General features: G+C 33.7%; 1 protein-coding gene across 11 annotated transcripts in view; it reads left to right on the top strand.

The window, feature by feature from the left end:
* The window catches only part of LCORL (ligand dependent nuclear receptor corepressor like), a 182,431-nt gene that overhangs the window by 59,328 nt on the left and 108,614 nt on the right, over positions 1–14,489 (top strand). For 8 of the 11 annotated variants that reach the window (XM_081245507.1, XM_081245498.1, XM_081245501.1 and 5 more), the window contains exons 3-4: positions 10,712–10,791; positions 11,691–11,820. In XM_081245507.1, coding sequence (XP_081101633.1) covers positions 10,712–10,791; positions 11,691–11,820 — 210 coding nt within the window. Of the gene's footprint in view, positions 1–3,625; positions 3,694–8,121; positions 8,251–10,711; positions 10,792–11,690; positions 11,821–13,291; positions 13,339–14,489 lie in introns of those variants that run through there. The other 3 variants (XM_081245499.1, XM_081245504.1, XM_081245503.1) reach the window with 3 other exon arrangements.

Genomic DNA, 14,489 nt, shown 5'->3' on the forward strand with positions numbered 1-14,489 from the left:
CTTTTATCTCTTAACTATACTCATTTCTCGTTTTATCATCATTTAACACTGCATTAAATATTTTTACCTGATATATTTATAAACACTACTAATTGTACTTTCACCTATTTTTCTGAGCATGTAAATGAAGAAAGGAAAAATCCGAAGAAACAAGAATTTAACCTGTGCTTGATATTTCTTCAACCTTTCTTTTTAAACCTGTTGTCCTCATTCAGATCAGAAGTCAGCATTATACTTAATTGCCTTCTGATAACCCAAGTTGCAACTTGTAACTCTAAGCGTCTTGCTTCCCTCACTGTCATTTATTTATATATATAGTTATGTGTGCATATATTTATGTCTTCGGAAATTAGTTTATTACATAAAGGGCAGAATGTCCTAATGAAATAAATTCTTGTATTTTATATTTAGACTAGTATTTCCTTAGCATACAAGTAACACATGTTCATTTTTGAAAATGAGAGAATACAAATAAATCAGAAAGAAAAAAATTACTCCTAGTTCCACAACCCACAGATAACCTTCACCATTTTTATATAAATTTAAAATATATGTTTAGATGTATTTATTCTTTTATTAAAGTAGTACATACTGTATATACAGTGTATATAGTTTTTTGTGACTACTGATTTTGTTCACTAGTGTATCATTTGGGTATATAAAGTTCTGGATCATCATTCTTAATGGCAGCACAGTATTACATTGTAGATCTATGGTAATTAATTTAATACCCTGTTGCTTATACCTCATTCCATTTATTCTTTTAATTCTGATAGATCTTGTACCTTATATCCTCTTTTGTGCTTTTTTTGGTGGGAGGATTTACAAAATTAGCTAAGCTTTGGAACTCAATCTTCTTCTCACACGTAGGCACATACTGATGTTGCCCTTTTTCACCCCAAATGTTCTAACTTTTCTCCAGGTTTCTTAGGTAACTTCTTCCTCCTTTTCTTTGCTTTTTTGAATTAAAAAAAAAAGGTTTCTAATCAAAGTTTCAGGCTTAAGAGGGATAATATTAATTGTAGTAATAAATCTGTATCTGTGCAAAGATAAAGACAGCCATACATTTTGAAGGAAGGTTACAACAGAGCTATCAAAGTGTAGAGCCTTTGAAAAGGCATGTAGAAGCTATCCATTATAGACATCTCCAGCTTTTTTCTTATCCTCTTCTTAAATAAATGTGCATTCTTTGTTGTTATCATTGTTTAAAATGGTTTAATATTTAGATGTTAGGACTACCAGGGGTAGGTATTTCTCATTATACAAATCTGTATGCAGGAGTCACATAGGTGAGTGTATGTTTTTAGATAAATCATTGGAAATCTGAACCCTTGTTACTCACTTTCCAAAACTCAGGAACTAGATGAATTGGCTAGCCAAGGGATCCTTGTATATTACTCTAAATTATTTTTATTATAAAATTAAATGCATAGTATTTTTATTTTATAAAACATTTAAGTTAAATAGACTGCATTGCCAATCTGCTACTGTTTCTGTGGAAAAATGTACTCTAAACTTCATAGTGCTACCTTGAAAGTCAACTCTGGCATACAGTGTGTTTTTAATTTTAAGGCTTTTTATCATCTGTATTAGTGTTTTGAGAAGTTTATATTTTAATTCTTGAAATCTATTCAGAGTCACCTCCAGATTGAATGGTTTCGAAAGCTTTTGAGTGTTGCTAATTTTTAATTTGTTGGAAACAAAAGCTTTCTGTCTCCTTTGATCTGTTCTTGGGACTTTTTGTCCTTTTGAGGAAAACATAACTATTATTTCTTTTTGGAGTAAAGTCTCCAAAGAAACTTTGAATGTCATCAATTTTTATGTACTCCCTGAAAAGTTCCCCATACTCTATGCCTCTCTTCTACCAACCCAGAATTCACTTTTCCTGCTGTCACATGACTTTTAAGCAGAAATTCACTCTTGTTTTCTGCTTTAGTCAATCCTTTCTCATGTCTTATTGGGGAACCAGTTTCTTTCATTTGTACGATCGTCTGATTTACTTGCCCTGACTATGGATATTTACAAAATATGAAAAGAATACAGTAGGCAGGTGTAAAGTGGCTGATATATCCTTATTGGTTTTTCCCTAGCTCTGTCCACATTTCAAAGAGAAATTATATCAGAGGTATGCAAGTGATCGCATTGTGGCCAAATCCAGCTCACTGACTGTTTTTGAATGGCCTGTGAGCTAAGAATGGTTTTTATGTTTTTAAATAGTTGAAAAAAATCAAAAGAAGATATAATATTTTGTGGCCTGTGAAAACTATATGAAGTCCATATTTAATGCCCGATTAGTACAGTTTTATTGGAAACAGCCCCTCTCATTTGTTGACATATTGTCTATGGCTACTTTTGTCCTTCAACAGTAGAGTTGAATGGTTGTGACAGAGACCATATATCCTGCAAAACCTAAAATATTTGCGCTCTGGCTGTTTATATTATAGTAAAGGTTTGCTAATTCCTGACTTATACCACTGACCAACATTTAATATTTTTGGCTTAATATCCTTTTTTTCCCCCAACTGTTAACACTATGATGATGGAGCAAACAAAACTACTTTTTAATAAGATTTATTGGATGACATATTTTGAATGCTTATTTTGTGTTAGGAACTGTGATGAGCAATGAGGAAAGAAAAATGAATAGGTAGTATCTCTTCCTACTAGGAACCCATACCCTAGTATTAATTAAAAAATGAGTAGCTTTCTAAAATGAATTGATGATTATTTATATTAAAACCAGAGAATCGAATACTATTTTATAGTTAGTTATATAAGTTATATTAGCTTTCCTCAATGTGTACACAGAGACTTATCCAAGTGTACAGGCATAGCTCAGAGGTATTGCGGTTCAGTTCCAGAACACTGCAATAAAGAGAATAACGCAATAGAGTGAGTCACATGAATTTTTGGTTTCCCAGTGCATATAAATTTTTTGGTTTCTACAGTTATGTTTACACTATACCATAGTCTATTAAGTGTGCAATAATAGCATTATGCTAAAAAACAATGTATGTACCTTAGTTAAAAAAGGCTTTATTGCTAAAAAATGCTAACCATCACTTGAGCCTTTGGCAAGTTGTAATTGTTTTGCTGGTGGAGGGTCTTGCATTGATGTTTATGGCTGCTGACTCATCAGGGTGTTGGTTGCTGAAGGTTAGGATGGCTGTGGTGATTTCTTAAAATAAGACAACAATGAAGTCTGCCACACTGATTGACTCTTCCTTTCACAAACAATTTGTAGCATTCAGTGCTATTTGATAGCATATTACCCACAGTAGAACTTCTTTCACAGTTGGAGTCAGTCCTCTCAAAACCTGCCACTGCTTTATCAACTAATTTTATGTGATATTCTAAATCCTTTGTTGTCATTTCAACAATCTTCCCAGCATCTTACCAGGAGTAGATTCCATCTCAGGAAACCACTTTCTTTGCTCATCCATAAGAAGCAGCTCCTCATCCTTTGAAGTTTTATCATGAGTTTGTAATGATTCAGTCACATTTTCAGGCTCCACTTCTAATTCCAGTTCTCTTGCTATTTCCATCACATCTGCAGTTACCTCCTCCACTGAAGTCCGGAGCCCTTCAAAGTCATCCATGAGGGTTGGAATCAGCTGCTTCAAAACTCCTGTTAATGTTGGTATTTTGACATCTTCCCATGAATCATGGATGTTCTTCATGGCATCTAGAATGGTGAATCCTTTCCAGAAGGTTTTCAGTTTACTTTGCCCAGATCCATCAGAGGAATCACTATGTATGGCAACTGTAACCTTATGAAATGTTTTTCTTAATGATTCCTGGTCAGTGGGCTGCAGAGTGGATGTTGTGTTGGCAGGCATGAAAACAACATGAATCTTGTTGTACATCTCCATGAGAGCTCTTAGGTGATCAGGTGCACTATCAACGAGCAGTCACATTCACATTTTGAAAGGAATTTTTTTTTTTTTTCTGAGCAGTAGGTCTCAACAGTGAGCTTAAAATATTCAGTAAACCATGTTGTCAACAGATGTGCTGTCATCTAGGCTTTGTTGTCTCATTTATAGAGCACAGGTAATGTGGTAAATGAGGACTTTTGGAATGGTAAATGAGCATTGGCTTCAACTTCAAGTTATCAGCTGCATTAGCCCCTAACAAGAGAGTCAGTCTGTCCTTTGAAGCTCTGAAGCCAGTCATTGACTTCTCCTCTTTAGCTATGGAAGTCCCAGATGGCATCTTCTTCCAATATGAGGCTGATTTGTCTAAATTTTAAATCTGTTGTTTAGTGTGGCCATCTTCATTGATTATCTTAGGTAGATCTTCTGGATAACTTGCTGCAGCTTCTACATCAGCACTGTTGCTTTACCTTGCACTTTTATGTTATGGAGATGGCTTCCCTCCTTAAATGTCATGAACCAATCTCTGCTAGCTCCAAACTTTTCTCCTGCAGCTTCTTCATCTCTCTCAGCTTTCACTGAATTGAAGAGAATTAGGGCCTTACTCTGGATTAGGCTGTGGCTTAAGGGAATGTTGTGGCTGGCTATCCAGACCACTAAAACTTTCTTATCATTCATATGTTCACTTTTAATTTCCTTTAAGAACTTTTCCTTTGCATTCACAGCTTGACTGTTTGGCACAAGTGGCCTAGCTTTCAGCCTTTCTCAGCTTTTGATATGCTTTCCTCACTAAGCTTAATCATTTCTAGCTTTTGATTTAAAGCAAGAGACTTGCTGCTACTCCTTTCACTTGAACACTTAGAGGCCACTGTAGGGTTATTAATTGGCCTAATTTCAATATTGTGTTTCAGGGAATAGGGAGGCCCAGCAAGAGGGAGAGATGCTGGGGACAGGCCAGTTGGTGGAGCAGTCAGAACACACACACAAAGAATATACAATGGAAAAAAGACTGTCTCTTCAGCAAGTGGTACTGGGAACGTTGGACAGCCGCATGCAAATTAATGAAGTTAGAACACGTCCTCACACCATACACAAAAATAACTCAAAATGGCTTAAATACTTAAATATGAGAAATGACACCATAAAATTCCTAGAAGAGAATATAGGCAAAACATTCTCTGACTTAAATCCTACCAGTGTTTTCTTAGGTCAGTCTCCCAAGACAATAGGAATAAAAGCAAAAATAAGCAAATGAGACCTAATCAAACTTAAAAGCTTTTGTACAGCAAAGGGAACCATAAGCAAAATGAAAAGACGACTTACAGAGTGGGAGAAAATATTCGCAAATGATGTGACTGACAAGGGCTTAATTTCCACAATACACAAACATATAACTCAACAACAAAAAAACAAAAAACCCAGTTGAAAACTGGGTAGAACACCTAAATAGATATTTCTCCAAAGAAGACGTACAGATGGCCAACAGGCACATGATAAGATGCTCAGCATCACTAATTATTAGAGAAATACAAATCAAAACTATAATTATGCACCACCTCAGACTGGTCAGAATGGCCATTATTAAAAAGTCTACAATTAACAAATGGCTGGAGAGGGTGTGGAGAAAGGGGAACCTTCCTGTACTGTTGCTGGGGATGTAAGTTGGTACAGCCACTATGGAAAACAGTATGGAGGTTCCTCTAAAAACTAAAAATAGAGTTGCCATATGATTCTGCAGTCCTACTCCTCGGCATACATCCAGACAAAACTATAATTCAAAAAGGCACATGCGTCCCTAATGTTCATACCAGCACTATGCACAATAGCCAAGACATGGAAGCAACCTAAATGTCCATTGACAGATAAATGGATAAAGAAGATGTGGTATATATACACAATGGAATATTACTCAACCATAAAAAGGAATGAAATAATACTATTTGCAGCAACATGGATGGACTGACTTAGAGATTATCATACTAAGTGAAGTCAGAAAGAGAAAGACAAATACCATATGATATCACTTATATGTGGAATCTAAAATATGACACAAATGAACTTATCTATGAAATAGAAACAGACTCACAGACATAGGGAACAGACTTGTGGTTGCCAAGAGGGAGTGGGCGGGGGAGGGATGGATTGGGAGTTTGGGGTTAGCAGATGCAAACCACTATATATAGAATGGATAAACAACAAGGTCCTATTGTATAGCCCAGGGAACTATATTCAGTATCTTGTGATAAACCATAATGGAAAAGAATCTTAAAAAGAATATAAATACGTATAACTGAACCACTTTGCTGTACAGCAGAAATTGACACAACATTGTAAATCAACTCTACTTCAATAAAAAAAAGAACACACATAGAACATTGATTGATTAAGTTTGACAACTTATATCGGCACACTTCTTGGACCCCAAAGCAGTTATAATAGTAATGTCAAAGATCACTGATCACAGATCACCATAGCAAATATAATAATGAAAAAGTTTGAAATGTTGTGAGAATTACCAAAATGTGACACAGAGACACAAAGTGAATAAACTCTGTTGGAAAAATGGCATTGATAGACTTGCTCAGCACAGTGTTGCCACAGCCCTTCAATTTGTAAAAAAAATGCAATATCTGCACAGTGCAGTAAAGCAAAGTTCAATAAAACAGTAAAACTGTCTTATATGGTTGGACTACAGTTTGTTCACCTATTTGAAAGACCTGGTCACTTCCTAGGTTTGGCAATTATGAATAAACCTGCTATAAACATATGTGTGCAAGTTTTTGTGTGAACATACATTTTCAACTCATTTGGTTAAATACCTAGGAGCACCATTGCTGGATCCTTTGGAAAGGAAAGACTCTGTTTAGCTTTGTAAGAAGCAGGCTATCTTCAAGAGCGGCTGTACTATTTTGTGTTCCCACCAGCAGTGAATTTAGGTTCCTTTTGCTCTACATCCTCACCAGCATTTCATGTTGTCGGTGTTCTGGACTTTAACCATTTTAATAGATGTGTAGTGGTATCTTGTCGTAATTTGCATTTCTCTGATGGCATGTAATGTTGAGCACCTTTTCATATGCCTGTTTACTATCTGCATATCGTCTTGGGTGAGGTGTCTGTTCAGACAGGTTTTGGAGTCAAGAATGAGTTAGGAAATATTTCCTTTGCTTCTGTTTTCTGGAACAGATTATAGAGAAACCATTTGGGCTGGTGCTTTCTGTTTTGGAAGGCTATTAATTATTGATTTAATTTCTTTGATAAATGCCTATTGAGGTTACATATTTTTTTGTGTGTGAGATTTGGTAGATTGTGTCTTTCAAGAAATTTGTCCATTTTATCCAAATCTGTGGGAAACTAATGTTGTCCATAATATTCCTTTGTTACTCTTTTAATGTTCATAGGATCAGTAGTGATGGCCCATCTTTCATTTCTGATATTTTCTCTTTTTTTCCTTCGTTAGCCAGGCTAGAGGTTTATCATTATTTTTTAAAAGGTATAGAATATAAACTGGAAGGAGATATTGCAAACTATTAATCGTTATCTCTGGATGATGGGATTATGAATAGTTTTTCTTTTCTCCTTTGTACTTTCAATATAGTTAATATGTAGTTTCATAATGAAAAATTATTTTTTAATTATATTGCCTACTGTTATGTATCTTTTAACAAAGTTATAATCAGTTTTTTATGACCTTAATGAAAAATCTAGTTTCAGTATTCTTTTTCACTTTTCATTGAACTTTAGGAACTCCAAATTTATTTTCTATGGCTTGAGGGTACTGAAGAGAATAAAAACATTTAAAAGAAGTGTGATTAGTTAAAAAAAATGAAAGTAACATCTACTGGACTTCTGTGTTTTGCGTATGTTCTTATTTAATTTTTACTACAGCCTTAAGATGCAATTATTATTATCCTCATTGTACAGTGAGGAAATTGAAGCTCAGAGAAAGTGACTTGCCCAAGGCCACATCTATCAATAGTATGTGGAAAGACCAAGGTTCACTACAAGGCTCTCTAATTTCAAAGACTGTTATCTTTCCCAGATAAATCAGGTGAATGATTGGAGCCAGACTTTGACCACAAGAATATGTATATATGGCAGAAAGGTTGATTTTTATCATTCATTTACTATCAGTTTCATATATGACATTGCCTTTTATTAATAAGGCTAGTTGTATAAGGTACATATTTTGACCCTTTTTGAGCTTATACCTTCATGTATTAAAGTTTCAAAATGAGAGACAGCTTATTTTAGAGATGAATATCTGAATCATTGTCAAATTTTGTTTGAGAGATAAAATGAATGTGTTTTGTTGTAGTGCTTATTTAATTTTTTTGACCTGAAAGGACAACCTGGACAGAGGGAGAAGTCTGGCCTCCAGGTGATTTTTCAAAATCGCTTTTCCTATATATAAAAAAATGTATACCATCATCATTTATTTGGACTGAAAATTAAAAGTTGCTATATAAAGAATAATTACTAAATATTTTTAAGTAAATTCATAGATTTCTGAACCCAGTAACATTTAATGGCATTTATGTAATCATTGATTATTCACTGCCATTTGTTTAACTATGTAGGCATTTATTTTAATTGAATTTCCTTGAAGAACTTCACCTAAAATAACTAAAATAAATGAGGATAATCTCAGCATGCCCAATTTTATTTTACAACTGGTAATTGTCTTAATTAACCCAAAGTTGTTGTCCCTTGAGTCAATATATTTATCACTGAAACTTAATGAAACCTTTCAATGATTTTTCAGAAATACCTTTTCCAGACCTACCAGCTATTTTTCAAAAATCCCAATGCTGGATTCCTTTCATAGTCCCTATTCATGAGGCCATAATTTTTAAAAGCAGTAAGATTTCCTTGATCTATCAAAATTATGTTATGCTTGGCATATGAGTCAAGTTTTTGCTACAGTAATGCTACATAACAAACAGCTCCAAAATCTGTTGCATGTTTATGGGTGACCTTATTCACTGGAATCTAGGCTGTGGATGGGGATAACATCTCCTCATGACTCCATGTTCCAGACTGAAGGATTAATGGCTTTACGGGCCAAGTTCTTCTGATGTTGGATGGTGGAAATTCAAGAGAACTGGGGAAATTTGCCATGCCTTTAAAAGCCTCTGCTTAGAATGGTATACTGTCAGTTCTTCTATATTAATTTCATTGGTCAGAAAGCTGTGCCTCGCTCTCTGTAAGAGACACTGCACAGTCCTATATTCAAGAGTGTGAATCTATGCTTCTGTTGTACTGACTGGGTGAAAGGTTGGAGAAAATTATGAACCTGCATAACTACAATTCTGGGTTTTTAACTGTATAGGTTATGTAAACCTTTTCATTTGTCAGGTTGTTTACAAAAAGTGATCAGTTTTCTTAAGCAGATATTCAATTAAAATTTGTCTTCGGCAAGCTAACCTTATTAAATATATGTGTGATAGTACAGGATTTAAAAAATAATGACTAGCGACTCTACCTCGTTAATAATTCACCTCTGCATGATGTTTTGTAGTTTATAAAGTATTTTCATATTTTTAAAATTTGATCACAAATAAGTTAGGTGATGGGATCCTTATTTTACAGGTGTGGAAATTAAAACAAAACCTTTGTGGCTTGGCAAGGCTACAAATAATAAGTTCCATTCCAGATTTTTGGAGACTTCAAATCCAGTCATCTTTCCATTACTCCATACTGGATCTTATATTCCCATTCCCTCCTCTTTCCAAGCTTAAATAAATAAAAGGAATATTTCTGGAGCACTGCCAAAATCAAAGGAAGCTATCACTATACTCTTTATATTCCAGCAAATTATATTATCTTCTATTCTGACCTATATATCTGGATTAATGCAAGAGCATCCCAGGGGCTAAACCTAAGTAGTATTTATTCATTATCATTCCAGAAGGATGAGTTTATTTCCTGTGTAGTTTAGCAGAAAACATGTATTCAATTTCATTATGTATTTCAAAAGTATAAGAGAAATTACTGTGGTATACCAGTGCTTTTCAAATTAGTTCCAATGTAGCTGCCTCAGATGATAATGGTTTATGTATTTGAGGTTCTGTGTATGAATTTATTTGGGAAAAGAAATTGGAGGGAATTTCTGTTGCAAGGAGTAAGTTTGAAAAATCACTGTCTAAACCAAGTACAGTTAGGATGGCAATATTATTATATCTTCATAAAATTCCTTCATTAGAAAATGTTTTCCATGAACTCGCTAATATATTACAACAGTTGAATTATAAGGAACATTCTTGTGGAAAAAATCCATGTTTGGTATTGAATAATATAACTTGTTTACTTGCTTTTTGCTCTAACTCTTGCAACAAAGCCTTTAGCACGTAATGAAAATCTGATCTGACTTCTTAGCAGTGGATTTCTACTTTTTTCTTGGATAGCATTCCATATTCTCAAATCTGTAGGCTTTTCTGGTGCTTTGTTCCATTTCTCTGTTTTATGTTGTCTTTCATGATGTGCAAAATTTATTCCTTTATCCCCGTATCTCCCTGTTTTTTCTGACTTCTTTCATAGTGAAAATAAAAATTAATAGACAGTGATAAATTGAATCTTTCAGAAGGCTAGATGATACTTAAAATTCTATTGTTGGAAAATTAATTTATAGCCAGCTCATTGTTCTTGCTACTTTGTCCGATAATAGTGCAAAATTACTCTCCGTATTTCTTTCTAGATGTCACCAGTTTAATTTTGGGGGGGCCTTTTCCCCTCACATTGGTAGCTAGCTTTTTTATATGAGCCATTGCTGTGGCGAGTGGTAATTTTATTTGTTTTAATAAAGTTAGTGTATTTAATCAATATTTTTCCCTCTTTTGAAGACTGTGAACCAGAAGAGCTGACTGACTGGTCTATGGATGAAAAATGTTCATTTTGTAACCTACAGAGAGAAGCAGTCAGTGTAAGTTTTAGTGCTGTGAAATTATTTCTAAACTAATTGCACAATTGTAACACAATTTTTTAAACTTAATTTGTTCTGAAAATTTGTGACTTACAGTGAAATTTAAATACTTGATTTTGGTAATGAGAAGAATATTTTAAAGTCTTACGTTAGAAGTCTAACATTTAGCTTAACTTGCAGGTAAAAATCCCAACATTCTCATCTTTTTTGCTTATTTCACATTTCTTTCTTAAAGCTCTTTGACTCATAAAGTTCAGTTCAGATCTGTTTTGTATTTAGGTAGACACGGGTGAGCCTAGTTTGGTCTGAGACCACCCTGTAGTCTGATTTCTTAGGAATCAGTGGTTGGAGGATAATGTAGTACTACGTTTTAGCCTTTTACTTTCTCATGAAGTCTTTTGGATATCATAATTATCTCCTGTGAAATGATTAATTATTAGTTTCTACTGTAAACAGGGCATAAACTAGACAAGCAGCATCTTCTTGCATGGTGGGAAGTCCTAATTCTTTATGTACTGTTGTGGGAAGGGCTGAGAAGAAATGGGAATTTGAGAACTTGCACCCATTTTGGTCAGATTAGTGGATAAACATATCTGCTTTGTTCTTAAAACTCTGATTACTGGCATGCTATATAGTGAATTTATTTAACAATATATTTTACCTGCCCCCCACCCCCTTTTTGACAATAGTTTTGCTAAGGAATAAGGCTAGTTTGTCCCTCTGTCAAAGATAAATTTCTTTTTTCCTGACTCCTTTCTCAAATTTTATGTTCTGTATATAATTTGATATATTTAAAAGATAAAAAAATAAACATTTAGAGAATTTTTTTGCCATTTTAAATGGAGTCCCATGTTTAAATAAAAAGTGATTTTTTTAATGTTGTTTTCTTCTAATTTTAGGATTGTATACCATCTCTTGATTCTTCACAGTCGACACCAACAGAGGAACTATCATCTCAGGGCCAGTCCAACACTGAAAAGATTGAATGCCAAGCAGAAAATTACCTAAATGCACTCTTTCGAAAGAAAGGTAATATTGATACACTTTGTCATTTAAAATTTGCAATAGACATCTAAAATGTTTGAATTTTTCTCTCACACAAGTTTTTAATATGTCAGTCTCTACTCCATTCTTGATTATTTCCTTCTTTGTCCTTAGTTTTTCTTCATATTCTTAGGGACATTAGGATCTGCAATCACTGTAGAGCTAGTCTTCTATTAGGCTTTCCTTTTCACCATTCTATTCTCAAATCTCTCCCTGACTTTATTTTCTTAATCTACAATAGGCAGAAGAAAATTTTATATACTTCTGGTCTTCCTTATTTTGTTTCTGACTTCAAAAGTTCTTTCGTATTCAATAAGTGATAGATATAATATATTGCAAAGCTGTTTTTAGAAATGTAACAGTTAAATCATTTATCAGCCAGGTTGGTAGTATATTTGCTGGCTTGAGATTTCAGTGTTTCTTTGATAGCTTGAATGTGCTTACTTGACATTACAATGTCAGTGTTGTTCTTTGCTTCCTGTCTATCTAAACATTTAATCCAAATGAGGGCTGTTTTCACTTGTTTTCTTGCTTGATACACATGTATCAGGCAGAAGTTATTTTTATATCTTAAGTTACTTGAGAAAAATACAGAAATATAGACCCCTCCATTTTTTGTTCTTGGCCATTTGCGCAGTAGTAGAGTGTCTTAATTTTTATCACATAGACCTTTGGAATAAGTCATGGTGCGGGGGAATGAAGGGTGGTGGTGGGAGGATCACTGTACCTCCCAGCTTCCTGAGATTGAGGAGAACATTATTGTATTTTCATCTAAGTATTGATAGTGCTTTTACTCCTCTTTTGAATTAGGTAACATCAGATATTTTCTGTTAAATAGATAACTTACAGGTTTTAATCTATAATGTTGAATATAGTCCTCACCTTTGAGAAAGGAAGCTTTTGTTTAGTCTTAACTGTTACAAGTTCTTTTATGTGTTGAAATATGAAAATCCTCTGATGAGAAGAACCATTAGTATATTAAAAGGCCTAAAGTTAAGAACTATATATTTTTTTAAGTGCAGGGGACTGAAAATCTTTTCCTGTGTGTTACCAAAGTACTTAGAATTGAGAAATTTTGCAGTATCTTTAAAAAACAAATTGTTTTCTTAAAATTTTCTTTATGAACCAATATAAAAATTATTTACATGATTTCTTTAAGAATTTTATATTAACTTAGAAAATTTTATTCTGCCTGTACATTTACATTTATAAGAATTATGTTATCAGACTTACATCACGAAGAGAGCTGGAGAAAATGTATGCATTTACACACATGCATGCAGTAAGTTTCACTCACCTTAGAACTTACTCAGTCGCCTCCTCCTTTGAATAATTTGTAATGGTAGTAGGTAGAAATTAATCAATAATAATGACTTTTAGTATTTGATAGTATGGAGTTAGCCTGTGCTCCATTGCCCTGTTAAGAGTAATCAGTAAAAACTTGGTACTATTTCAGCTGATTCAAGCATCTGGGTCTCCAAGAGGTCTCCTACCAATGGTTGGGTGAGTGTTCATGGATATTTAGTGACCTCTCCATTTGGGGATTTTTTTGGTTTTCTTCAAGATCTTTGAAGGATCACAGAGTTTTTAAATGAAAGATTCTTATTAGTAGTATTTTTGCTTTACTTCAGGTCTTCAGTATTTTTGTCTTTGTTAATTTCTTTATTTGTAGTCCATCATCACTTTCCAGATTTAATTAAACACAAGGACTTTTCTACTTGTTTACTTGGGTTTGTTTCTATTGTTTGTTTTTAATTTCTTTGAATGAAATCATTTTCGAGATTTCCAATATGGTCTGACCAGGATGAGACTAGAAGATAATAACAGTATCTTTTAAATGGTCTTAACTCCTTTGTTTGTATATTTGTTTATTTATTTAATAAGTTCTTTTAACTTTACTTTGAAATAAAAGGCAAAAACTGTGTTTTTAAAGATAGGAAATACTTCTGAGTCTTCAGAAGCAAATAAAATGCTAATAAAGCATCTTGTTAGTGAAGTTTTTATTTGATTCCTGAAAATTTCTCCAACTCGGTCATTTTTAGGAATGCTGCATATTAATAACATTAGTATTACTGATACTTTAAATCTGCTTAGTTTGAGGAGCATAAGCATGTGATCATCTTGCCAAAACATAGAGAAATCTTTTAATATCCCTATTGTAGCTTGTTTATTATCTTTCTTAACTATAGTTTTATGGAAGTTGATGATGTAAACTGCTATTATTGAGAACTCACACTTAGGATAATTAAGATGGTTGATGTCATCAATTATGATTGAACACTAAGCCCGTTTTGTGATTTACCTCATTTAATCCCAAAACACTGTTAAGAGATAGGTACTCTTGTTATCATTTTAACAGACAGAGATAATGAAGCTCAGAGAAGTTTTGTGTTGTGAACGTTTGAATCCTTGGAAGAAATTTAAAAAGGTCAAAGATGTTCTATGTGAGGAACACTTAGATTCTAAGTATTAAGTAGAAAATCGTTCCTGTTCTCTACTACTTAGCAGCCTAGAATTAGGATTATTTTAATTGAATTAAGCAGGCTAGAGAGGACCTATGAGACATACAGAGCATTCCATCTTTGCTTTATATGAACATGAACAGCTTTAGTGATTAGTTCCCTTATAGTATTTAATAATTGGATAAAACTTAT

This window comes from Mesoplodon bidens (assembly GCF_964165515.1).
Source record: "Mesoplodon bidens genome assembly, chromosome: 1".
Classification (NCBI taxonomy): Eukaryota; Metazoa; Chordata; class Mammalia; order Artiodactyla; family Ziphiidae; genus Mesoplodon; species Mesoplodon bidens.